The sequence below is a fragment of the Aethalodelphis obliquidens genome, unplaced genomic scaffold (genome assembly GCF_003676395.1).
Source record: "Aethalodelphis obliquidens isolate GAN/ISIS:26980383/991018 unplaced genomic scaffold, ASM367639v1 scaffold15, whole genome shotgun sequence".
NCBI classification, from domain to species: Eukaryota; Metazoa; Chordata; class Mammalia; order Artiodactyla; family Delphinidae; genus Aethalodelphis; species Aethalodelphis obliquidens.
In genome coordinates, this window is record NW_020837959.1 from 695,322 (window position 1) to 721,419 (window position 26,098).

At 51.6% G+C, this 26,098-nt stretch overlaps 2 protein-coding genes across 4 annotated transcripts in view; one reads left to right on the forward strand and one right to left on the reverse strand.

Annotated features, from left to right (window-relative positions):
- The first annotated feature begins 11 nt into the window (after nucleotides 1-11).
- Nucleotides 12-20,106, forward strand: PCID2 (PCI domain containing 2). 3 transcript variants are annotated; one of them, XM_027115790.1, is made up of 15 exons: nucleotides 12-158; nucleotides 5,707-5,796; nucleotides 7,883-7,956; nucleotides 9,087-9,152; nucleotides 10,254-10,295; nucleotides 11,196-11,250; nucleotides 13,725-13,828; nucleotides 14,341-14,416; nucleotides 14,918-15,059; nucleotides 16,866-16,966; nucleotides 17,920-17,993; nucleotides 18,144-18,269; nucleotides 18,988-19,111; nucleotides 19,389-19,519; nucleotides 19,994-20,106. In XM_027115790.1, exons 1-14 carry the CDS (start codon nucleotides 123-125, stop codon nucleotides 19,476-19,478), a joined length of 1,200 nt encoding a protein of 399 aa, XP_026971591.1. In that variant the 5' UTR covers nucleotides 12-122; the 3' UTR covers nucleotides 19,479-19,519; nucleotides 19,994-20,106. The 3 variants fall into 3 exon arrangements, with proteins under 3 accessions (XP_026971591.1, XP_026971590.1, XP_026971592.1); XM_027115789.1 differs by lacking the exon at nucleotides 19,994-20,106 and having other exon boundaries at nucleotides 19,389-19,940; XM_027115791.1 differs by lacking the exons at nucleotides 12-158; nucleotides 9,087-9,152; nucleotides 10,254-10,295; nucleotides 11,196-11,250; nucleotides 19,994-20,106 and having other exon boundaries at nucleotides 5,757-5,796; nucleotides 19,389-19,940.
- A 2,274-nt stretch (nucleotides 20,107-22,380) lies between these two features.
- The window catches only part of PROZ (protein Z, vitamin K dependent plasma glycoprotein), a 9,237-nt gene continuing 5,519 nt past the window's right edge, over nucleotides 22,381-26,098 (reverse strand). The window contains 5 exon segments of the mRNA XM_027115723.1: nucleotides 22,381-22,427; nucleotides 22,430-22,990; nucleotides 23,999-24,294; nucleotides 24,379-24,483; nucleotides 24,578-24,680. Of these exon segments, the coding sequence (XP_026971524.1) occupies nucleotides 22,381-22,427; nucleotides 22,430-22,990; nucleotides 23,999-24,294; nucleotides 24,379-24,483; nucleotides 24,578-24,680 (1,112 nt within the window).

The following is a 26,098-nucleotide window of genomic DNA, read 5'->3' on the forward strand; positions in this document are numbered from 1 at the left end:
CGGAACCAACGTGCGCGGAAGGCGGGGCCGGCGGCGCGGGGCCGGGACCGGACCGCGGCCCGGAAGTGACGCGACGGCGGCGACGGGGCGCGCAGCTCCGCGGGGCGGCGGCGGTAGCGGCCATGGCGCACATCACCATCAACCAGTACCTGCAGCAGGTAACTTTCCTCGGCCAACGGGCATCCTGCCAGCTGTCCTCCCGCTGTCTGGGCCTGCGGGCCAGAGCTGGATCCCGGGCGAGTCTGTCCACCAGCTGCGCTGGAGCCCCTGGCCGCGCTCTCAGTTTAGGGGCGTGTGGGGAGGGGGGACAAAGTGGTGGAAGTAACGGGGGGACAGAGCAAGTGGTCCGGCTGCGAGCCGGTCTGTGTTAGCGATCCGCTGCTTACATCCTTTGGGAAGTGTGGCTCTCAGGGTTTTGTCCATACAGCCTGTGAACGCAGCAGCACAGCGCAAACATAGGTATTTATGGATTCAAGGCTTGTAGTCTTTCCTCTGAGCTGTGCTAATTCGCAGAACTAGAACCGTGGTAATAGGGATAAGGAAAGGGCGAGTGGGCTTTTTAGAATTTATGAAGGGGACTTCACCAGGGCTTTGCTGAATGAGGATGTGCGGCTGGGGAACGGGGAGGAGGCAAGAACGATTCCTAGGTTTCTAGTTGGGCAACAGATGAGCAGGACAGATTTAGAGGGAAAGACAAATGTAGTCTTGGACGTGTCAAGTTGGAGGTGTCTGTTGACAAGCAGGCCAAGATATCTAGTTGGCAGTTGAATATAGTCTAACAAGATTGGAACCATTAGTTGTTTGGTTAGTTGAGAAAGTTGGTTAAAACGGGAATCATGAAAAAACAGATACATGCTTTAATCTTAACTTAAAGGATAAGTCCACCTTGGCCTTATCTTTGCAGAGTTAACATTTTTCAATATCAGTTTTTATTTAAAGTTGAACAAGTACATAGACATTTGAGAACCAATGTGAATATAGAGTCTCTCCAGAATTTTATGCTTTCTTATAACTTTTATCTTCTATGTACTTGTATCTTTTGTACATTTCTAAGTCTCTTACAGTTTTCTTGCCCACACCTAATCCCAGGGTTTGGGGGGAGGGGCACCATGTGTGCCTTGAACAGTGTCTGAGCCACGCAGTGTGCCGTACAGTTTGTGGGCTGGATAGATGCAGGCAGGTGGAGGGGTGTGAGGCCGAGTGATATACCAGTGATCGGACCTCCACGTTCTAGTGAGCAGTGAGTTAGAACTCGTGCTGGTCTGTCTGTCTCAGTTTCCTATGCCTCTGTTTCTCCAGACTACCGCTCGGTCCTGTTCCCTGCGTTCCCAGAGGAGCACTCTGAGAATCTCCTTTAATTGTCTGTCTTCTCTGTTCCACCCCACGAAACAGCGGGGTGGCTGAGAAGAACAGGCATGATGAGTGCTTGGTGAAGGCTTACCGAGAACCAGGCGCTGTGGTACACGGCAGCTCATCATCGTCACTGTTTTCCTAGGAGGTTGGTCCATTGCAAGCCCCATTTTACAGAGGATGTTAAGTGACTTTCCAAGGTCACTGGGCTAGTAAGTGGCACATTCAAACTGGGAGTCCTGGCCCCAGAATCCGTGCTGTGACACCAAGCTCACTACCTCTGCCAGCCCAAGCTTCAGCCATTTCCTGTCCGAGTCAGAACCTGCCTATTCCTCAGCTTCCAAAGTTTATTGTTGCTTGAGTCTCAGTGACCCTGTCAGCTTGGACTTGTTTCTCACCTTTGCAGCATCCTCGGCCAGCAGTCACCTGTGGACAAGTCGCCTGTCGTTCACTTCCCGTGGTCTCTGTGGTAACTTCCATTAGCTGTTGGGTCTGGGATTTGATTTTACCCTCAGTAGCCCATGAGGTGTCTTGTTAGCTTCTTGGATGCTGGCAGAACACGTGCGGTTCCTGGGTCAGAGACCAGGGACCTTGTCACTCTGTGTGGCTCCCTGGGCCCGAAGTCCCACAGACGGTGTGACAGGCCCAGAAGGGTGGCTGCACATGTACCTGAGAGAGACAGAACCTGGGGAATCTACCTGGTCTAGCAGGCAGTAAGCAAGTCTGGTTTTTGTCTAGGGTTGGGATGGGGGAGACATTATCTCATTTCTCAAGGTAACTCATCACATGAACAGCCCTGAGTAACGGCCCTAGTGAAAGAGCCAGTGGTCCGAGTCTTGTAGTGTGGGACCCCCAGCACGAGGGCCCAGGAGGGCTGTCTCTCACCAACCGGCCCGCGGCAACACCCGCTTTCTGCTCAGCACGTGAGTTTTCGCAGGCATTCCATTAGGTTTCTTTTTGAATTAATTTACCTTACATTTCCCCATGTATTTTACTTTAAAGATTTGTTGTTCTCCTTAGAAAAAGATCAGTTTGCATGCTTCTTCCCGAGGTGGATCTCTCCGTCACTTCTAGTATCTCTCTGAGGGCTGGTATTATTTTTTTTAGTGTGTTTTATTTCATTCTTTTGTCCGTTACACAAACTCTTATTTCACACGGCAGGTTACTTTTTAAAAGCTGTGTCCACATTAAAATTTTTTTCCTCCAGCTTTTTTCCTGAAAAATTTCAAACCTACAGAAAAGTTGACAGCATAGAATGGAGAGGTGTGTACCTCTCACCCGGGTGTGTACCCACCATGCTCGCCCGTCCTTCCCTCCGGGCCCGTGCGCTTCTTCCCGGCGATCCCGTGGCCTTCACCTTCCTGAGCATGCGCCTGAGACCCAGGCCGTCCGCTGTGTAACTGCAGCGCCTTTGGTGCATCCGAGAAACTGAACATCAGCGTGAACATCAGTATTTTCCAATGTAGAAGCCATAGTTTAATCCCCACCCCCCACCCCCAATCTTCTTTGGAACCTCTTTTTTGAAACCCAGGGTCCAGTCAGATCACATGGCATTGGGGTGCTTTGCCCTTTAGTCTTCTAGAAGAGTCCTCTTGCCTCTTGGGGAAGGGGGCTTTTATGACCCGTGACCTTGTTTACATGTCCAGGCCCACGGCCACACGTGTACATGCCTCACCAGCTGCCTTTATGTGGCTGTTCCTGGGATTAGATGCGGCTTCAGTCGGCTAGTGTGGGTTTCCCGTGGCCTCTCCCAGCGCTGGGGATGCTGACGGCATCACTTGGTTAGAGAGGCGTCTGCCCATCAGATCACTCCACTGTTGAGGTACCTTTTTGCATTGCGATGAACCTGTAGGCTGTTGGACGGACCCTGAAAACCACTGAGCGTCCTGTTCTCTACACCCTCTCAGAAAATGGTTTTCCCAAGTCAGTTATTACGTTATTACGTTAGTGGTTGCCAAGTGGTGATTTCCTATTGTTCTTTCTACATTTACTAGCTAGTATTTCATTAGTTAAACAATGCTTTCCTCTATGCCCCTCTTTTTGAAAGTATCATTATAGATTACTTTTAATACCTAGTTATAATCCAGGACCAATAGTGAGAATGTTATTATTCTTTTTGAAGCTCAAATTGTCCCAGATTTGACCACTGAGAGTCCATTCAAACTGGTTTCTGTGGCTTTTTTTTTTTAACATCTTTATTGGAGTATAATTGCTTTACAATTGTGGGTTAGTTTCTGCTTTATAACGAAGTGAATCCATTATACGTATGTCCCCGTTCTGTGGCTCTTTGACACGTCTCTGTCCTTTTTTGAGCCTGGCCTTGCTTTCTGGCACAATAATATATACTCCAGGCTCGCCTAGTTCTTTCCCTGTCCCAGTGCTGGATTTGCCCTTTCCCCAGGGAGCTCTGGTTCCTTTTAGTGGGGAATAGAATTTAGAAAACAAACCTGAGTGCTAGGTGTGCCCATTGCTACTGGGGAGCCATTAATTCTATGCCTTTTCAGTGGCTGGAGCTAGAAAATGTATTTTTAAGGAATCATGAGTTCGTGAGTAGATGATCCCCCCTGTGGACCAGCTCGGAACCTGGAGAATGCACGGTGGCCAGCAGCATCCTGGGAAGAGAATTGCCCCCTGGGAGCGCGCAGAGCTAGTGAGCTTCACTTGGTGAGGTCTGCAGTCCCTGGTCCAGGCCCACAGGGACCGCTCAACAGGCTGACCTGGGGTCCGGCTGCAGGGTCCAGTGCGGGTGTTAAGTGAAAGGGCCGAAGGTTCTGGGGCGTGACACATTAACAGTGACCGGAGCGGGTGACTGGCCTGTTTGCGATTCTAGTGTCTGCTGAGCAGTACATCGGTACTTTCAGACTTGCCCATAGTCTGTCGCCAGCCTCCTGTTTTCCGTCACACCCCCTGCGACGGGAACGTCGTGGGCTATATCAGCTTCTCAGAGACAGGGGCACTGATTTTGTGTATTTTGTGATGACTCATTATAATACATCAGCAAGTAAGCCTGCACGAATATCTTGTTCCTTGTTGTAAGGTAAATCCCCAGAAGTGGGATTGCTGGCTCAGAATGTAAGTGCATATGTAGTTTGTTGAGTAGTCAAGTGGCAAATTCTTTATTTTGTGAATTGCCTTAGAAGTCACAGAATTTCACTGGTGAAACTTTCCCAGTTGATGCTGAGTGTGCAGCCGACGAGGAGCTGGGTCCTGGAGGTGTCCAGGCCGCATGGGCCTCCACGCCTCCTGGCCGTCGGGTCACCGGGTGGGAGGGTCGCATGCCTCGCCGTTTCCGCAGGCAGCTGCACCCCTTCACCCTCCCACCAGCGGTGGCTGGGGTTCCAGTTGCTTTGTGTTCTCAGCAGCGCTCAGGGTGGTTGGCCTTTCAGTGTTAACCCTGCTGGTGGGCGGTGATGTGAGCACCGCTCGTGGGTGTGCATTTGTGTGTCCTCTTGTGTCGCCCCTGCATGTATTTTCCACACCTGCCTTTCTGTGGGTAAATGATGCTGTAGTTCGTGCAGCTTTACGGTTGGCTTTGTCTTCACTTATGTGGTTAGGATTTTTATGTCATTTTTTGCTAAATGTAAGTTTAAAATATCATTCGGTTTTCTAATTACAAAATTTCTGCTGTAACGCAGGCCTCCAGTATAGAAATATATAAAACAAAAGTCTCCTCGACCCCCCTGGCTCCCACTCCACTGGCCAGGGGTCAGCTGGCGCGGCCTGGGGCCCCGCATTTCTTCCTGTGCTTACACGTCATATCAATAATTAGTTTTTCTTTTTCTCCAAGATCAAGTGACACAGTTTTTCTGCAACTAATGTTTTTGGAATTAACAGTAAGTGTGTTGTGGACGCTTCTCCGCGTTATTACAAGTAGATCTATTTGATTCTCCTTCACAACACCCAGGCATCCTATTGTGTGACTGTGACATTTATTTGGTCATGGCCTTCCCATTTTTATTTTAAATTGAGGTTGAGTGGAAGTGCTTTGAATTTTGGACATATGCGATTTTCAAGATCTTTTTTCTTTTTCGTAAGCTGTATAAGTGGATTTTCAAATGTTTCTTAGTATGACTGAGTAAAATTGACTACTTCACCTTCATTAATGAGCAGATAATAAACTGATGGCTTATTCTGCTTTTTCGTGGTTTTTAGCGGTAAGTCACCTGTTCGCCTCCAGGATGTCTCATTTTCAAATGCAGTGATTATCTGCTGGCTAAGGAGAGTACTGATTGTTATATTTTGACTCCTTTCAAAGTAGGGAAAGTGAAGTTTAGGGGTGTGCAATGTGCTGTCTAGGTTCCACTAGGACAGAGTATTTTATTTTCCACTTAGCTCTTCTCTTTCCAAACGCTTCAGGTCTATGAAGCAATTGACACCAGAGACGGGTCATCCCTTGCAGAGCTGGTGTCTTTCAAGCACCCTCATGTTGCCAACCCACGGCTTCAGGTAGGTGGTGGGACCACGCACACAGGTGTCTGAGAGGGTTACAGGGTCACCACCTTCCTAAGAAAAGTTTAGACTTTGAGTAGGAAGGAAACTAATATTGCCACTCTTGTTTGAAAATTGCCAAGTTCCTTCACGATTTATCTAATTCCAATTCATTTATTGAGCATTAATTGAGCACCGTGTCTCAGAGTCTGTCCTGAGATCTGTGCTCGTTTTCCTGCATTTAATTCCCACACGACTTTCTGGGGTTCAGAGAAGTGCAGTAGCGGGGCCAGGTCATCCAAGGTCATCCAGCGGACAGGCAGTGGGGCTCGGGCTCTGCCCAGGCCTGGCTCTCCCTGGAGCCCAAAACCGTGTCCTGTTGCTGCCAGTGCGATTTTGTTGGCGCGCGGCCGCTTGCGTTGCGCGCTGGCTGCCGCAGAGGCACGTGGGCCTTGCAGAGCCTGCAGCATTTCCTGGCTGGCCGTTTACGTGAGCATCTGCCAGCCCCTGCTCTAAATATAAGCATTCTTCTTTTTTTTTTTAATTAATTAATTAATTTATTTATTTTTGGCCATGTTGGGTCTTTGTTTCTGTGCGAGGGCTTTCTCCAGTTGCGGCGAGCGGGGGCCACTCTTCATCGCGGTGCGCGGGCCTCTCACTGTCACGGCCTCTCTTGTTGAGGAGCGCAGGCTCAGTAGTTGTGGCTCACGGGCCTAGTTGCTCCGTGGCATGTGGGATCTTCCCGGACCAGGGCTCGAACCCGTGTCCCCTGCATTAGCAGGCAGATTCTCAACCACTGCGCCACCAGGGAAGCCCTGAACTATAAGCGTTCTTGATTCAGATGATAAATGCTCTCCAAGCAATAGCTTCTGTGGAATATATTGTTGATATTTTGTAATGCCCATTTCCTCGCTGATGGCCGTCACGGTGTCGGAGTGTCCTATCAGGGACCTAAATTTTTCTTTCGAAAGAAAGTGCCCTGGGCTTCCCTGGTGGCGCAGTGGTTAAGAGTCCGCCTGCCAATGCAGGGGACACGGGTTCGAGCCCTGGTCCGGGAAGATCCCACATGCCGCGGAGCAATGAAGCCCGTGCGCCACAACTACTGAGTCTGTGCCCTAGAGCCCGTGTGCCACAACTACTGAAGCCCACATGCCTAGAGCCCGTGCTCCGCAACAAGAGAAGCCACTGCAATGAGAAGCCCACGTGCCGCAACAAAGAGTAGCCCCCACTCGCTGCAACTAGAGAAAGCCTGCGTGCAGCAACGAAGACCCAACGCAGCTAAAGATAGATAGATAAAATTAAATTAAATTAAATTAAATTTAAAAAAAATAAAGTGCTCGGGGTCCTGATGGGACTCGGGTTCAGCTTGCCGGCAGGTTGTCCCTGATACACGTCTGCTCGCCCATTTGTGACCTGAGGCTGATTCCTTCGCTCCAAAACTCCACGTCCTTCCACGTGACAGCTGCCTCGCTGGGCCCGTTGTCTGCCTGGTTGTTTCGTCAGGGACTGTGGGGTGGTGATCTTTCCCATGCTGTCATTCTCGCTCTCTCATTTATAGAGCTGTATCAGTGTGGATTCACTGAGTCCCTTTCTTTTAAATTCAGTGCACTGCATAATCCACTGCGATGCTTGTGTTATCCAGAATTTGGCCACTGGGAGGCGAGGGCAAGTTCGAGGTGAATGTCTGCTGTCTCCCAGGACCCCGAGTGGGCAGTCCTGTCAGCAGGAAGTGGGCAGGAGCGATTGCTGGCCGCCCGACCCCCTTGCCCCCAGGCACTGTCTCCAGCTCCTTCGACCTCACACGAGGCACATAGTAGCTGCTTAATAAATAGATTAAGAGGTACACGAACATGCCTAGAGTATTTCCTGGCCTGTGGTAGACGAAGCAAATTGTGTTCATCTCCTGCCCTGTGCGTAGGTCGTGCTTGATAAATACGTGTGGAAGAAATGAACCTTTTTTTGAAGTGCTAAAGTGTGAAGAGTTACTGTCAGCTGTAAAGTGTAAATTCTTTTGAAACAAAGGTTTGTCTAAATCTCTTCCTACATGTTGCATTCTTTCTGTCCCAGTTAATTTTTTTTTACTATTTTTCTTCTGATCGTTTAGATGGCCTCTCCAGAAGAGAAGTGTCAACAAGTTTTGGAACCCCCTTATGACGAAATGTTTGCAGCTCATTTAAGGTAATCCGTGAGTGAGGAAGAAAAACAAGCAAATCTGAAAATTGCTGAACTGACTCCAGGGGTTTTATTTAACATTTTATGCTTGAAGCAGTGAAACATTTCCTTTGAAAAAGTAGAAAAGTGTGTTTGTAATTTCACTTTGGTAACACCTATGAAAATCTTGTGAAGTTTAAAATACTTCTAAAAAAATGAAATACTTTTGAATTTTAATAAATGTTTTATTCAGGGACCACGTATGTTTTGAAAAGTTAACATGAAATGGTAATCGTGGATGTGTGTGTGTCTTCTGTGTAACGCTCTGAAAAGCATTTGGTATCCGTCCTACTGGTCGCGTAGCGGTCTCTTGTGTGTGTATGTGTCTTCTGTGTAACGCTCTGAAAAGCATTTGGTATCCGTCCTACTGGCTGCATTGGTCTTTTGTGCAGCAGGCTGTGGCGCCCACTATTGACTTGCGTTTTTCATGGAAACGCCCAGTTTTTAACCTTTTGGCCTTACTGGGGAAGAAACTGGAGCAGAGCAGAGCAGTTGAAATTCTGCTTTTTATTCACATGTCATGTCTACTGTTTTCACCTCTAAAGCCTCGATTCGGGCAAGCTCCAGGTGTTACAGTGTGTGGGATTTGGTTGTCCTCCTGCCTGCCCTCTTCTCCGGCGTCCTGAGCAGGCTGGGGTGTGGGGGCAGGGTGGGGCAGACCTGCGGGGCCCCTGAGATCTCTCGAAAAGTTGGAGTGCCACTGTGTTTCTTGTAGCAACTTCCTAGCTCTGTGCAGCATGCGACGAGGCGCCAGGTTTGGGGACTGACTGACTGGTAGTGACACTGCCAGCCGGGCGTCTGGGTAGAGTGTCCTTGCCCATTGATGCCCGAGAAGGGCCATTTGCGTGTTGTTAGTGGAACCTCTGCAGCTGGGCTTCTCCTTCTGGGACTTGAAAGAACAGGCCCAGCATGTAGCGTGGGATTTCCTCCTGTACCCGGTGGTCTCTCGTGAGCCTCCTTGTAATCTGCTGGGTCAGTTGAGAGCAGGGCGTTTGTGCTGGGAGCGAGCAGTGCGGTCCGCGTGGTCCGTGCCGGCTCTCAGCGAGTGCGCGCGCTTGCTGCTCCTCCGCCCTCAGTGCCCACCACTTCCTTTCCAGGTGCACGTACGCGGTGGGGAACCACGACTTCATAGAGGCGTACAAGTGCCAGACCGTCATTGTCCAATATCTTTTGTCGTGGGTGTTACTGTTCAGTGTCTAACAGGTACAGCGGGTTACTTGGGGGCTAAGATCCTGAAACGTCAGGCCAGTTTTAGTCCCGCCTTTAGTTAGAAAGCAGGAGAAGCTCACTTAGCCCTTCCACTCAGGTCCTTAAATGTAGCCTGGCCTTCAGACTGCGTCCAGCCACCTACGTGGTAGGAAGAACACTGGTTATGATTAAGGATTTTAGCATGGCCTTCAGACTGTGTCCAGTCACCTACATGGTGGGGAAGAACACTGGTTATGATTGAGGATTTTATTTATTTCTGTTTTGAAGAATAATACTTTGTTGCCTTTCCATCATTCAGTATAGTTACAGGGATGGGTTAATCCCCTTGGAGAAATAGAAGAACTTCCAGATCCGGGCACAGATGGAAGAGTGGACGCAGCACACAGCATCATTGAATTGTGGCCACTGAGGGCCTTAATCCAGCCAATTCTGATTTAAGTCGTTTAAGTGCTATCTTACGGCTAAGGCCCTGGTCAGTGAGTGTTCTAGTACTGTTTATATGTATCTCCAGACTTTAGTGGCTTTTTTTTTTTTTCGGCCGAGCCGCACAGCTTGTGGAACCTGGCAGTGAAGGTGCTGAGTCCTAACCACTGGACCTCCAGGGAGTTCCCTTTAGCTGCTAATTTTTTAACCATCTTGCTTAATATACACGGAAGAGAATTGGTTACTGACCAGCCAAGTCTCCTCTGAATTCAAGAATTCTGTAATCAGTGAAATAAACTTTATACCACAGATTCTAAAGCACATTATATATAAGTTGTGATCATCTGAGCTCAGAGAAGCCAAATAAGCCAGTTTTAAAAATCTTATAACAGCCTTTTTCTTACTTTGGGGAAAGTATGTCTGAAATAAATGTATTTACGTATACCTAATGATACTCAGATGTTTGTAATGTGGGCTCATGTATTTTTTCCCTTCAAGAACCTGCTGCTGTGATACATAATCTTTTAAGTGGTGAGCTATAGCCCTTACAGTTTAGAACCCTTGTTGTTCTTTAGTCTTTCAATTGTAGCATGACTTGAACTTTTTCTGTCGGACCTTCCTTAATATACTACATCATTCCTACGGGCATTTCAGGCCCACAAAGAAGAAAACTGGTAAGTACAAACAGAAACAGCTGGAAATTAGCAAATGGCTTTTTTCTTTTTTAAAAGCAGAAGTTTTAATTGTGTTTTCGGTGTTGGTATTTAATGTTGTGTGTTGACGTGATAATATCAACACAGGTAATGGAGTTTTAATAGTCAGTGTAAACTTAAATGGCAGGTCAGCCAGATTATTTGCAGTGTTTTTCTGTAAATATGAAGTATTTCAGCCATTCCATGCCCCCAAGTATTTATTAAATATTATTTTTTCCCTTTAATTGTCAATTTTGAACTTACTTTGGGTTTTAAACTTGGATAAAAGATGTAGATCAGCTACAGTTCATTTGGGATGATGGAATACATAGTAACTGCGTTATTTTAAATTCCTTGGTAAGCTATTTTATGATTTATTAAAAATCTGGGTAAATACTGAAATTCTGTTTATACTAAGATAACTGAAGGCTTGCAAATACCTTTTACTGAAAAAAAAAGAAAACAAAACCCTTTTAAAGTGAAGATCTCTCTTACACATAAAATTAACACTGCCAGCTAGATTTTGAAAAGTCGTTTTGTGACATTGGTCTGTTGCATACCTTGGGCCCTGTTAGGAGATCGTTGTGAACCACGTCTTGTTTTAATGGAGCTGTTGGCTGGTGGTAGGGGCTGAGAGGAAGGAGACTTCCTGTCCCACCGTAGGGGGAGGGTGCTGCCAGGGCTGAGCCCCTCGACTCCCCGGGACTCGTGCAGATGGGGAGGGGCTGCCACCTGCCCGGGAGGAGGGTGAGGGAAAGCATAGCAGCCCCTGGGCGTGGGCTGGTGACCCCCTTTCTGGATGGTAGCCCTGGCCTCCCCGCCTCTGGCAATGGAACCTCTGGCCTCAGAGTGTCTTCAGACGTGCTTGTTTTTGCCCCATAGGGCTCTGCCTGTCATGTATGCAGTGGCACTTGACCTTCGAATATTTGCCAATAACGTAAGTTCAGTTTCTGTCACTGTGCTTTTAAACCCAAACTCGTTCTCTATCTGTTGCTTAATTTCATATCATCGTTCCACAAATTTTGAGGAACACGTTGGGTTGGTGAATGTGGTGTGGAGAGAGCACGGGGGTGGCTTGGCTCGCGCGTGAGGGCCTGTGCTCTCCCAGCTGTGGAGATGCACCCCGTTCCGTCCCTAGTGTAGCTTCAGGGAGTGCTCCGGGTTCTCTGGAACAAGGAGGATTTCATGAGTCCATTTCCCCTTGGGGTCAGCATAGCCATTTTGGGAGCAGCAGTTCTTAACTTTTTGGTCCTGATAGACACCCCTTTACAGTTTTAAAAACCATCCATAACGTCTGGTTCTGCACAGGACACAGTAGGCGCGTGCTTCTCTCCCTCCTGCTGGGAGTTTTAAGGCCAGCGTGGCTCTGAGAGGTGGAGAGAAGAAGGGGCAGAGCAGCGAGTTCTCCGCGTTTGTTTCCTTCTCATCTCCTGGGCGTCCTGGTTCGGTCCGGCACCCGGGGACACTGACAGTAGGCAGAGACGACGCGGCTCCCTCCCCTGCATCCCACCTCTGGGCGGGGAGCATCCCAGCTGCCTCTGCCCTGGCCTGCAGGTCCAGCCCTGTCCACGGTGGGTGGCTGGTGTGAGCGCAGGCCTGGCTGAAACAAGGAGAGCCACAGTCTTATGACACCCCGGGCATCCAGGATATAATCGAGAGTCCCTTGTCATACCAGGAATCGGGACTCTTGGCCTTTGAGACTCTGAATGGGGGAGATAGTCAGCAAGCACCCGACACCGAGGATGGGGTGGGGATTCCACCCCCGCCGCCATAAAACCCTGGGAGCAGGTGCGAACGCGCTTGAAGTGGGTGGAGACATCTCAGCAAAGAAATGCACGATATAAAGCAGCACCAAATGGAAATTTTAGAACTGAAAAATATAATAACTTACATAGAAATTATTGAGGACCCCCAGAAGCTTCTGTTCATGTGGGTTATATCAGTACTTACTGTATTAGAAATTTTAACTGGGAAAATTTTTAATATTGTTCACCTAAAATAATAAACCTTTTATGTGGTAACATAATTGACTTTCTAAATTAAAAAAATATATATATTCAAAGTGAACAAAATGTACAAAAAAGTGGCATTTTTATCCGTTTTGATCTCTTTAATGTATGGCTCAACGGAAGCCGCTCAGATTCTTAGGTCTGCTTCTGTCACTCTTGGCAGTACCTTGTTTTGGTTGAATGTATGAAGAAGTGTGGCCTCACGTAGCTGTGCATGGCAGTGGGAGGACTGTTCTAGGAGCCTTTTCAGGTGATCGTAGATGCCCTTCTCTGAGCTACACCTTTTAAAACTACAAGAGCAGTTTCTAAGGTTCATTACAGTGTGGCGTCTGAAGCTTAGCAGTGCCGTTTCCTGCTACATCCGAAGCCACTGGTGTGTCCTGCACGGTGCATGGACCTTTCACCCCTGTAGGATTTTGTAACGCTGTACATTGATCATTTGGAGAGTTCTGGTTCACTGAGTTACCCAGACGTTCCAAATGTGACGTATTTCATTACGTGAAAAAACAAAAACCAGGAAAACTCTACATTTGTTAATATCTCCAGTGACCTCCTCAGAGAAGTCGTGAAGCAATGGAAAGCCGCCAGGCTCTTGGTGGTCAATACAAGTTTCCCAGAGTTCTAAGTTTTTCTTGAAAGTGCAGATGTCATCGGCAGCAGATAACAGTCAGTGTTTGCCTGGGAGTGATAGGCTTGCTTCATTCACTTTCCAGAGCCCCGCGCTGGCCAGTGGCCCATGCTGGCTGGCCAGGCTTTGAGGTTGTTTGTTCCACGGTCCAGCTTGAGGCCTCAACAGTGGCCCCAGTGCTTTTCCTTAAAAACAGACGTGCTGTAGGCAGACTTCCCGCTTCATCGCAAAGAACGCTAAAAATACATGTATTCAAGACCTAAGACTTACTAATAGTGTTAATATTTACTGCATCCTCACTGACCCTCTGAAGTGAAGTCAGCTGTATTGGTTGGTTGATGGGAGGACGCAGGTGCGCGAGGTTCAGGACAGAGTGGCTGCAAGTTCGGTTGGGGCCGCCGGGCAGGCGCCGGTCCTGTCCATTGCCGTCCTCTGCACCGTCCATGCAAACGTCACGCGCGTGGGAGATGGGGCTTCGCGGCCAAGTAAGAAAAGGCTAGTTAGCAGCGCGTGGCACAGGTCGCGCAGGCTCAGGGAGTCCGTGACCGACTTACTGGCTTGAATTGGTTGAAGAGCGATTTGATTTGTGGAAGAGCTGGAACACGCTGTGGACGCTTCCGTTTTGTAAACGTAGTAGCACAGGCTAGATGGTCTCGCCAGAACCTTTGGGGACGACCCTCCGCTGTGCGTTTTTGCTTCTAGCTGTGCCGTGATCTTCTGTTTAACCGAGGTGTCTAGAGGAGATGAAAAGTGAAGGTTTTTATCTTCTATCAGGCAGATCAGCAGCTGGTAAAGAAAGGGAAGAGCAAAGTTGGGGACATGCTGGAGAAGGCGGCCGAGCTGTTGATGAGCTGCTTCCGCGTCTGCGCCAGCGACACGTGAGCGCCCCGCCGCCCTGCCCGCCCTGCTGGGCGCTGGCCTTGACCCCACGATCGCTGTTAGCTTTTGCTTCAAATAGTCCACTGTCTCACAAGGAAATAAGAGAACAGAACCACCTCTTATGCTGCCGCACACATTTAGCACTTCTGGGCCCACGTGGCCTGCGCTCTGGGTCTCACGCTTTCCGAGGTCCCTCTGTGTCGCCGTGTGTTTCGGTGGCTGTGACAATAACAGAAGGTCCTTTTTCCTTTTCCCCAAGCGCTTTATCGCAGTCAGCTTTTACACATCGCTGCAGACTGAGCGGTTTTCGTCCGCTGTGGCAAGGCGCTGTATCCCCCGAGTACCCACGGTGTTAGAGAAGACGTCTTCTTTCGTGGCGTTGTAGTCTTCTGTGCACGTGACTCGAGCCGCGGGGCTCTAAAGACGCTAATTTGTTGCGGAAGCTGAGTTTGCGGTTGACACGTGACATCTTTACTTCCGGGCAGCGTTAACATAACCGTTCTCCCCGTAGCCGTGCAGGCATAGAGGACTCCAAGAAGTGGGGCATGCTGTTTCTGGTGAATCAGTTATTCAAGATCTATTTTAAGGTAAGAGAGCGCTGCGTCTCTTTGTTGGGTCTGCTTTCCGCCTGTCTTCCCAGACAGCCCTTCTATTCACTGTCAGCCAGCCTCCTGGGCAAGCGGTCCCCCCGCTCGCCCCCGGCTGCGCACATAATCCTGGGAGCTGGTGTGCGCCCAGGGGCTGTCCGGCGCGAGGGCTGCTGTCAGTGCTTCACGCCCGTGTCCTCTTTAGCCTCCGCCCGGCGAGGCGCGCGCTCGGCTCCAGGGCAAGTGAGGTTCCAGCGCCTCACACCAGTGTCGGTGCGGGGACGGCCAGGCGAGGGGCGCCAGCCCGGCCCCTGTGCGGGTGGGCCCTCCGCGGTGGACGTGGTCGGGCTGTGCAGCTGTGGTGCGGTGTTAGCGTCAAGGCTTCGGTTTTGATGATGTGAATCCCACCGCAAGGAGGCGTGTACTTCGTAACCAGAAGTTTATGTTGGTTCTGCCTATTTATTTAAAATACTGTTTAGGGTAGATTGTTACTCGTTATAGATCAACAAGCTCCATTTGTGTAAACCGCTCATCCGAGCCATCGACAGCTCAAACCTGAAGGACGACTACAGCACTGCGCAGAGGGTGACGTACAGGTACTACGTGGGGCGGAAGGCCATGTTCGACAGCGACTTCAAGCAAGGTGTGTCACTGCTTCTGAGCAGCTGGGGCTGGGTTCGGGGGACGTGGTCACTGCCTCCTGTTACTGCTGAAGGTAGACCGTGGGTGTTGGCTGCATCCAAGCTGTGTTTATTTTTGACACTAAGTTGGTTCCACAAGGGAAAGTCCCACGTGAAGTTCCTCGCTCCACGCCAGGTCTCTGAGACGGGCGCCAACATGTCCTTTTCTGGGCACCGGTGTTCCGGCGCAGGCTACAGTCGGTGTTTCCCTATGGCCTCTGCTGGTCCCGTTGGCCCAGGACGTGGAGATGGGGTGGCGCGTAGCTCAGCTCCAGCCGCGGTGGACGAGCCTTTGCGCAGGTGCCATCTTTGGTGCTTGTGGCCGTGCGTGGCAGACCGGTGCCGCGCCAGAGCTGCGCTCTCGTGAAATTGTGTTATGTGGCTCGTGTCACTAGCTTTCTCAAGAACGGGAAGCCACGTTTTTTCTTCTGAGCTTTTGGAGTAGCTGGCATGTGGTGGTCCTTTATGATTCTTCTCTCGTCCTCAGACCAGACTTTCTAAACTCACTTCTCTGACAGTTATTTGCACGTGAAGCCATGTGACTTCAGGCAACACACCGGATGTAAGGAGCACCTCCTCTCCGTGTGTCAACGGCCATGGATGCTCCGATAACAAAAATAACAGCTCTCGGGCTTCCCTGGTGGCACAGTGGTTGGGAGTCCGCCTGCCGATGCAGGGGATGCGGGTTCGTGCCCCGGTCCGGGAGGATCCCACATGCCGCGGAGCGGCTGGGCCCGTGAGCCATGGCCGCTGAGCCTGTGCCTCCGGAGCCTGTGCTCCACAGCGGGAGAGGCCACAGCAGTGAGAGGCCCGTGTACTACAAATAATAATAATAATAACAGCTCTCTCGTAATAAGTGCTCTGTGTTTTTACTCTGTAGGGTCATGTAGACCAACTTTTCATTTTCTTTCACGAAATCTTTATACATCTACAGCTTTCGAAAGAGGGCTTTTCTTGGTTAGTTCCCCCATCTTTTTCTTTTCCTTTAAATATCAAGCATAAGAAGATAAGTTTTTATTTTTTACTTTTTTAAAATAAATTTATTTATCTATTTATTTATTTTTTGGCCACATTGGGTCTTCGTTGCTGTGCGCGAGCTTTCTCTAGCTGCAGCGAGCAGGGGCTACTCTTCCCTGTGGTGCGCGGGCTTCTTATTGCGGCGGCTTCTCTTGTTGCGGAGCATGGGCTCTAGAGTGCAGGCTCAGTAGTTGTGGCTCGCAGGCTCAGTAGTTGTGGCTCGCGGGCTGAGTTGCTCCGTGGGATCTTCCTGGACCAGGGCTCGAACCCCTGTCCCCTGCGTTGGCAGGCGGATTCTTAACCACCGCGCCACGGGGCAAGTCCAAGACGAGAAGCTTTTAAATTACAGTTTACCCCTGAACAACGAGGGGGTTAAGCCCCGTGTGACTCACAGGCAGCCCTGTGCCCACGGTTCCTCCACATCCATGGATCAGCCAGCCGCAGACCACGTGGTAACGTAGTGTTTACCGTTGCAAGTACCTGTGTACAGGTAGACCCGCACAGCTCGGACTGCCTTGTTCAGGGGTCACCTGTACTCTCAGCTGAAGTCTCTGAAGGTATTGCTGTGCTTTTCCTCTGAATATGCCCTGAGTGTTATTTTCGAATACCTAACACAGCAGGAAATAATTTGTTAATATTGACGGTAGATATTTGCAGTTCCTGAAGGCTTTCGGGCCTTCATGTGAGGGTGGGTGGTAGCATCAGGCACAGGGTGGGGACCGTGGGGACCATGTCTGTGTCTGACTCTGCAGCTGAGGAGTACCTGTCCTTTGCTTTTGAGCACTGCCACCGTTTGAGCCAGAAGAACAAAAGGATGGTCCTCATTTATCTCCTTCCTGTGAAGATGCTCCTGGTAAGTGATCTCAGCAGCTCTCACGGGTCCTGTTGTCTACGAGAAGTGGGCAGGTGTCTTACAGCGCGGCCAGTGTGTGTGATGGGTCACAGTCTGAGCTGCACATGAGCGCACCCCAAACTGAGGAGGAAGAGCCTTGGGTGTGACCCGGACTACTCTTTCCGTGACTGGCGCTTCCAGATCCTTCTGGAAAGGCTTGCCTGTGTTTCCTTTCTCTTGAAGTTCCCTAACTCAAAAGTTTATCATATATAAGACAAGTAAAATAAGTGCATATTATTTTTGTTTCCCATAAAAATCTAAATTTATAGAAATGGGTTAACGAAGAAAGAAAAAGGTCATTCCAGCCTGTCTGTAGGTATCTTACTTGGTCACTGAAAATTATTTTTGATATTTGTAAAGAAATGACAAATAGCTAGCAAGTTATTTGACTAAAACATCCTCAAAGTAATAGATAGGGCTTCCTTTCCTCCCATTTAAAAATTTTTTAAAATTATCAAAACAACACACACATACTTACCTAGTTCAGGGCGACTTGTAGTGGGAAAGAGACAGTGTCACACCTCCCTCCCCACTGCTAACCCGACTTCACGGGAACAACCAGTTTTAGATTTTTCAGCTGGTTCTTCTAGAAGCTGTTTCTGAATTCCTAAATTGTAGCCTAGTATTGCTTCAGGTGTCACCCGCCTCCTATGATACAGTAATGAGAAGGTCGAGATCGATGTCAGACGTCACTGATGACAAAACCATGTTTTGGCTAGGTTTTCTGATTTCCAGACCAGCATTGGTTTTTTTTTTTTTTTTTTTTCCAGTAGACTAGGATGCTTTCAGTTCTTGTTCAGCGACTTAGGAAGAAAGCCTAAGAAACGCAGGTTGCAAGTTTTTCCTTGACAAGAGTTTTATCAGACAATTTGGTTAAAAGTGAAAGCGTTCTTATTCTGGAAATTTACTCTTAGGGTCACATGCCAACCATTGAGCTCCTGAGGAAGTACCATCTCATGCAGTTTGCGGAGGTGACCAAAGCTGTGAGGTAGAGTATTTTTCCTTTTCCATTTGAGACCTCATAGAAGGTGAAATCAGCACACACGTCCTCGTGTTGTGACAGAACTAATGGCGTTTCGACGCACTCTCGTCCCGGACGTTGTTCTGACTGTGTCTGTGCGTCTGTCCCGCCGCCCAGCGAAGGCAACCTCCTCCTCCTGAACGAGGCTCTGGCCAAGCACGAGACCTTCTTCATCCGGTGCGGCATTTTCCTCATCCTCGAGAAGCTGAAGATTATCACCTACAGGAACCTCTTTAAGAAAGTGTAAGCAGAGTCCATCCTTTTCATTCCGGGGGTAAAATCCGCCTTCCGCGGCCCGCGCACTGCCCTGGGCCTGGGCGCTACGGCTGCGCAGGTGGGGGAGCAGAGGTCTGCCCGCCCTTGCGGGAGGAACAACTCGGGTTGCGGTGGAGACCTTGTAACAGACGTTTTAGCGCCAGCCCTGAGAACCAGGCATTTCCCATTGTGCCGGAGAGTGTGGGACCCGTTGCCCATGTCCTCCGTTGGTGACCCGCTGACCCTCCCCACCACCCCTGTCCATCAGGAGGTTGTTCTTTTCTTCCGTGTCAGTCTGGAAGTTGACTCTTCTCTGAGCCCTGGTCCCAGCAGGATCTCAGTTAAACTTCAGTTAAAGTCAGACTTTTTCTGGCTGCGAGGAATATATCAAAATTAGCAAGGACCGCAGTTCATCACACCTGAGACACTGTCCATCGTAAGGTGCTTCTCGATTATAAGGATGTTAAAATGTGAGAACACGTGCATCTGAGATTCAAGCAAATAGTCAGTAAACGTAAAGTATATTTGTACTAGTGGCTTTTTAAAATTGGAAAGTCAGAATTAAAAGCTCTTATTTTTCAAGTGTATCTGGCGGGTGGGAGATGCTTTGTTCCTCTTGAACAGAGGTTTCTCAGCAGATGTTTCTCCTGCTGACTTCGTCCTCACATCCCGTCCCTGATGAGCGTGAGCTCTGTCCCTCTTGCAGGTACCTGTTACTCAAGACACACCAGCTGTCTCTGGATGCGTTCCTGGTTGCCTTGAAGTTCATGCAGGTGGAGGACGTGGACATCGCCGAGGTCCAGTGCATCCTGGCCAACCTGATCTACATGGTGTGTGGCCGCGCCTCCCCCAGGCCCCGCCTTCACTGGGAGCTCTGATGCCTTCCTTGTTCCCAGAGGGCTCTGTGCGCGGGCGGGGGTGGGGGGTGGATGCACACGGCACGTATTTCTCTGTTCTCTCCTGTGCGTGTTCACTCGTCCTCCCAGGGAGCTGACTGCACGGTGACTGGGTGGGGGGATACTTGTGCCACAGCGCCAGGTCCTTCACCCCCGCAGGCTTGACGAGACCCAGGCCCAGAAACACGCCGCCTCTGCTCTTCTCCCACAGGGTCACATTAAAGGCTACATCTCGCACCAGCACCAGAAGCTGGTTGTCAGCAAGCAGAACCCGTTCCCCCCGCTGTCCACGGTGTGCTGACCCCGCCCCCGGCCCCGGGGACAGGGAGTCGGGCCATCCTGGTTCGTATCCTGCCGAGAACTCGTCCTCTGCGGCTGGAGTCTCTCGGGTCTTTCCCGGGGGAGGCTGAGACCTCAGTGTCTCTGCCATCACGGCTGACGGATATGCACCTCACAGAGGCCTGGCATCCCCTTCTCAGAAAGCGCAGCCGTCTCCGCTGGCCCTGGGGTGCTGGTGACACTCAGGCTAGGGGCACGGCCTCCGAGACAGCTTCTGTTTACTTCTCGTGAGTGTTCTTCACGAAGGCATCTTTTAACTCTTTCTGTAAAAGAGGTGATCTGAATTTATACAAAAAGGTGTCTTCTCTACCGTATCTTCTGGGATACGTCTTTTTATGGTAAATTTGAACATTCTGTGTGATCAAAATGCTGGGTTAACTTAGTGCTTCTTTTTACAAGCTGAATTTACTTTGATTTAAATTTCCCAGGTGTCATAGCTGTTTTTTCAGAGTGTGCGCGTCTCCTTTGTCTGTGCAGAACTTACTAAAGAAGGAAACGTCACGGACTGTAGTTGCTCATCGCTGCAAAGGCGCATGCCCTTTGCGCGGAGAAGAGCCACTGTGGGCCGTGGAGACACACACACACACACACACACACACACACACACACACACACACACACACACACACACACACACCCCCCCCCCCCCCCCCCCCCCCCCCCGCCGAGGCCTCCCATCTGTCCCCTCCCGCGTCAGCTGCTCCAGCTGCCAGACCGACTGTCCCAGTTGGCTCAGAAGTGTGCAGTGTGCTCCTGGCTTCTGCTCCACGTGGCTCATCTGCAGGGCTCTCCCGGGCTGCACAAGTGACCCACCCTGAAGGCACATCGTCCCAGGGCTCTGACGCGCTCAGCCGGGCTCCATGTGGGCCTCTCCAGTCGGATGGAGCCGCATTCCGAGAGCGAGGACCCCAGAGAAAGAAGAGGTGGAGCTGGATCCACTTCTGTGAGCTGGGCTTCCGAGTCAACAGTGTGACCTCCACCCTGGGCATGTCCAGACTTGGGCGTGGGGACGGGCAGTGCGGAGGGGACAGCCTGCCGTGGGTGTCAGGCCCTCAGCCGCCTCCCCCCACCAGTTCCCTGAGCAGGAGAGCGTGGCCTGGGGGAGGCGCAGACGGCCATGGTGAGACAGTCCGTGTTTCCTGGGGCACTGCTGTCACGGCATCGCTGCTCCGCGGGGCCGGGCACACCCTCACGGATGAGAGCTGCGTCCTCGCTGCGGGGTGAGCGCTGGACTTCGGGGAGCGTGCCTGGATTTCATAGCGTAGAGAGCTGGGCATTTTCAACACTTTCAGGTATTTTCTTGAACAGGAGAAAATCAGGGACTGACCGTGAACCATAACACGGGGTTGTACTTGGCAATGAAAGAAGCAGAACCTCGGGCACGAGCATCCCGCGTACCCACTGGTCTGGAGGCCTGTGTGTGGAGCGGCCGGCCTGGCCTCGTCAACACAGGCCTGGCGGCGTTGTTCGCGCTGCCCCCAAGCTTGGAAGCAGACAGTCTGTACCCGGGCGTGAATGGGCGTGGCCATCTAACCAAGTTCCCTTTCTTGCGTTTTATTGTTTTGAGTTGCTTACCTCGTGTGGTTTCTAGCCACTTATTAAGTTATACACGTGACTAGAGCAGTTTTCATTTCGCATGGCCCTCTGCGTCTCAGCTGCGTTACAGGCCTGTATCTTTCTCTGCAGTGGTCCTTGTTTTTAGAGCCTGTAAATGGTGTAGGGAGATTCTTACCTCTGCCTGTGCTGTGTTTGTCATAATTTCCAGGTAGGGTTTCTACTCTAGCAAATCCAGATTTGTAGGGCAAATTAATGCCATCCGCGAGGTTGCAGGTACCTTTACAGAACTATTTATGTAGAAGTTACAGTGCGCATCCGCTGGATTTTAAATCCTTGGTAGCCGTTCAGAGCAGTGGCCCGATGACCTCATGAGAGTGTGAAGATAACACAGCCACATTCATTAAGACGTCAGAGTCCTCTCCTGTTCCTCCACTGCCCTGTCCCTTAGTTCGCGTCAGATTCACATATTTATTTTTGCCAAGGTCCTTTCAGAGAAATGGGCCAGCGCTGCTGCAGACTGGCCAATAAAAGGCTAACTCTGGGGTTGCAGTATAATGTCAGAAGTGAAACAAGCATCGTGTTTGTTTAAGGGTTGTTACTTAAAAATCTGAATTGTGTTTAAGCTCCGTTCTCCGGTGAGGAGTGTGTGTAAGTCACAGTTTTAACCCCTTAAAACAGCCCTCCGCTCCCCAGCAGCGCGTCAGGAAGGAGCCCGCCCCCGCCTGTGCCTTTGGCGGGAGCTGCCTTTAGGCCCTGCCGTGGTGGCCGCGGAGCTGTCAGCCGGGAGAGCCCTTCCTTCCCTCGGGGGAACTGGGCACCTCCGGCTTAGACATTAACGGGGAAATAGACGTGATGTGCACCCACGCGCTCTCGCCTGCCGGTCGGGCACCGGCCGCCCCGCCCCCCGGGTCGGGTCTGCGGGAAGCGCCGTTCGGGCTGGGCTGGACTCGCGGCCCGTCGGCGTGGGTGGAGGCGGCGGCGTCACGGGGCCGCGGGGCTGTCGCCGCGCGGTCCCTGCGCCGCCCTCGTCGTGGGGCTGCGGCCTTTCGGCCCAGCCGCTCCGCTGCTCCCGCCCCGGGGTCGGGCCCGCGCGGAGGCCCGCGGTTTGCCTTCCAGCCCCTCGCGCTGCCCGCTCCTTCTGCCCTCCCGGGGCAGGCGGGGAGGTCGCTGCGACGCTGCCGCCCCCGCGACCGCTGTTGGACTGAACCCCTCTGTTCCCTGGCGTTTCAGGAAAGCGCCTTTCGGTGCCGGCAGCTCTGCTTTTATTGCTGGACGCGCGCCCTTTCCCCTCCTCCCCGGGGTTCTGCTCAGACGAGGGGTCCTGGGGGAGGGGCTGAGGGCGCTGTCACCCCAGCACCGGCTCCTCGTCGCCTCTGTGACCGTGGTCGCCTCTCTGGCTGGCGGAGCTTGGCTGCTGCGTGACTCGCTGGAGCCAGAGCGCGTATCGGGGGACCTTGATGAGCAGGAGCGGCCCGGGGCCCTCGGGGGGCGCAGCGCTCAAGAGGCCGGTGAGGAACCAGGCGCCGCGGTGCTCCCGGGCCACCGCGCCGCCCGCCGCCCACCGCGCCGACCCGGCCGCCGCGCCCCGCTCGCAGACCGTCCGCGTGGTCACCGTGGCGTTGAGGGCCCGGCCGCACTCCCCGGGGTCCACGTGCTTGACCAGCAGCCGCGCGGGCTCCAGCTCGGGGCCACGGAGGGTCCAGCCGCCCAGCACGCCCGGCCGCGGGATGAGGACGCGCTCGGCGAAGTCGGCCTCGGCAGTGCAGACGGGCCGCCCGGCGTCGGGGCAGCGCACGGGCTGCGCCAGCTCCAACAGGGCCACGTCATTGTCCCCCGTGTCCTCCTCGAATCTCGTGTGCACGTGGACGCCCTTCACCTCCACCGCCGGCGGGGCCTCGCGCGCCCGGCAGCGGGAACCTAGAAGGAGGCGGGGGGTCAAGGTGACAACGTGCGCCCCGCCGCCCGGCTCCTGCGCGCAGGGGACAGGGGCTACCCCACAGAGGGGCCTCTCCCACACTCTCCTCTAGGAAACCCAGTGAGGTGTTCGGCGGGGGGGCGGGGGCGCGGGCGCAGAGCGCAGTGCCGGTTGCTGAACCGGTCAAAAGACTAGGAAGAAATTAGGAGGAACCTCTCCAAGCCAATCAGAGCTTGGCTTTTCGGATGTCATTTTCTAGGCCGACGTTCTGTTGACTGAAAAGTGTCTGGGGCTGGAGCGTGTATTTGCGGGTCCTGGGAATCGCTGTGGAGCAGCTCACAGCACAGCCCAGGCCCCGGGGTGGACAGGGATCCGAGCTGCCCCACGTCAGTATCAGTGCCTCGCAGTGACAGTTTCACCAGCTGTGATTTCCTCCTTAGACTAAACATTCCGCATTTGTCTGCCTGCTGTGCCCAGAGTTCCACTAGGTGTCCCCGTTGCTTTATGACTTTGTGAGGAAGATAAGCTCAGTCTGTATTGCATTAGAAACAAAAATTCTAGATTAAAATTTTTGTTTCTACATAGGATAGTTTTTACTTCCAATGTGATCTTATAAAAATGAATGACAGGGCTTCCCTGGTGGCGCAGTGGTTAAGAATCTGCCTGCCAATGCAAAGGGACACGGGTTCGAGCCCTGGCCCGGGAAGATCCCACATGCTGTGGAGCAACTAAGCCTGTGCGCCACAACTACAGAGCCTGCGCTCTAGAGCCCGTGAGCCACAACTACTGAGCCCACGTGCCACAACTACTGAAGCCTGCGCACCTAGAGCCCGTGCTCCGCAACAAGAGAGGCCACCGCAATGAGAAGCCCGCGCACCACAATGAAGAGTAGCCCTGGCTCACCGCAACTCGAGAAAGCCTGCGTGCAGCAACGAAGAACCAATGCAGCCAAAACTTAAAAGATAAATAAATAAATAAATCTATTTTAAAAAGAATGATAAAATACTTACTTGTTTTTACACTAATGTTTCTGTACAAGAGTGAACATTTTGCTGTTGTCAGTACAAAATTGTCCTGTATTAGAACACCTCCACAGAAGTCTTCTCCTTCAGAATTTGTTAGTTTTACCTTTAAAAACCAAACAGACAATAAAGAGTTGGTGCCAGTTTTCAGGATTCGGGTCAGTATAGTGTCGTGGTTAGGAAGATGGGCGCACACCCCTCCAGCGAGCCCAGCCCAGCCCACCCACTGCTGAGGCCGCCTCAGCGCACGGAGTGGAGGGGCGAGAAGGGGTGAGTGATGGACACTTGGAAGATGGACGCTCAGGAGGACAGGCAGCAAAGGTACGGTCCCGCTGGGGACAGATCCCCACCTCCACCCCGCCTCTCACTTGATGTCCCCTCCCTCGGTCCTTTCGGGTCCGGTGGTCACTGAGCTCTGTCCGTTGTCTGGCCAGGCCTCCACCCAGCAGCCGAACGCTTCTGCCCCGCTCCACCTGCTTGCGAGCAGCAGGGCGAAGTAGACGCGTTCCGCACATGGGCACACGTGCGCACACGCGCACGCACGTGGGGCTGAGGCAGCCCCTTCACCAAAGGGCCCTGTACAGCTCTCTGTCGACCATGGTGGTCGCTGTGGTTGCTGGGCACTTGAGCTTGACTGGTCCAAGCCAGGATGTGCTCCAAGAGTAAACGGCTGTGCAGCCCAGAGGGCAAAGGCTTAGTTGAAAGAGAAAATGTGAGTGTCTCTCGTTGTTTACTACTCATTACATGTTGAGATGATATTTAGATGTATTGCGGTAAGTAAAACACACTATCAAAATTAATTGCACCTGCTTTTACTTTTATGCACGTGGCTACTAGAAAATTTAAGTTACGTCTGTGGCCGATATTGTGTTTCTATCGACAGGGCTGTTCTAAAGGACAGACGAGACAGAAGGGGATGATCTGCATTAAGGGCCTGGGTTGCAAGGAAAATGCAAAATGTAGGTAAATCCAAACCCATGTTGGCGGTATGATTAAAAATAATACTTATTTTGTGGAGTTACTAAAAAAGCAAGAAAAGGATAAAATATTGGTCAAAATAGCAGATGAGCCTAGTGGGAGGTGCTTGAAATAATTTGGGAGAAGGGTAAACATTACACCTTCAGGTATTGCTAAGTTAGACATGAAAGTTTCAGTGTCCAGGGTGGCCACTGGATGAAGAGAATAAATAGAATATTTAGCTTCCAAACCAGGCAAGGGAGAAACAGGAAAATAACAGAAATGGTGCCGAAGAAGAGACGCTTCCTGAACATGGCAGCGGAGCTGGACTCCGCCAGCTGGTTGTGAGCAGGGCCCAGGCCTTGCTCTGGCTCTGGACCCACCGTGTCCACCCGAGCGCCGCCAGGATGCCTATCTTCCGAGAGCAGCGACATTGGAAACGGTTTTTGGACTCTAAGAAAGGCCTTGGATGGCTGTAAATAAAACTATGTTTTTATTTGGTGCAAATAATGAAGACACTGAAGCTGTGAGTTCAGAATGAGAAAGTGCTTTGAAGTGTGATGTTGAGATTGTAAGTAGTTCACCTAAATCAAAGAAGGTGGAGATGACAAATAGGATGAAATTTGTAACAAAAGATTAAAACACATTTATAAAATGTTTCTGTTACCTGCCACGGGAAAGTCGGAGGGTCCTGCTCGCATCCCTGTGACGCCAGGAGGCCGTCAGAGATGAGGGCTCCGCACGCACACCTGTCTTCATTGTGGCCCCATGAAAAGAAAAGTCAGTGCCTCCCAGGGCAGATGTCGGGTTTATCTGTGGCGCTGACCCTTCAGCCTATTCCTGGATGCCCGCTAGGTTGAGATAATTCACAGAGCAGGTGAGATTAAACGACCTGCTCTCAGGGACTGAGAAGGCCCCGGGCAAGCCCAGCAGGGGACTGGGAACCCCCGGCCCAGCCACAGTGGAGGAGAACCCCGCGCCCAGCCACGGAGGAGGAGGACCCCCCCGCCCAGCCACGGAGGAGGAGGACCCCGCGCCCAGCCACAGAGGAGGAGGACCCCGCGCCCAGCCACGGGGGAGGAGAACCCCCCCACCCAGCCACGGGGAGGAGGACCCCGCGCCCAGCCACGG

Bases quoted from the DNA above. Each gene is read 5' to 3' on its own strand.
- PCID2 (XM_027115790.1), top strand. From the start codon at position 123: ATGGCGCACATCACCATCAACCAGTACCTGCAGCAG. The intron at 10,296-11,195 runs GTAAGTACAAAC...TTTGCCCCATAG, and splicing joins GCCCACAAAGAAGAAAACTG to GGCTCTGCCTGTCATGTATG. The intron at 15,060-16,865 runs GTGTGTCACTGC...CTGACTCTGCAG, and splicing joins CGACAGCGACTTCAAGCAAG to CTGAGGAGTACCTGTCCTTT.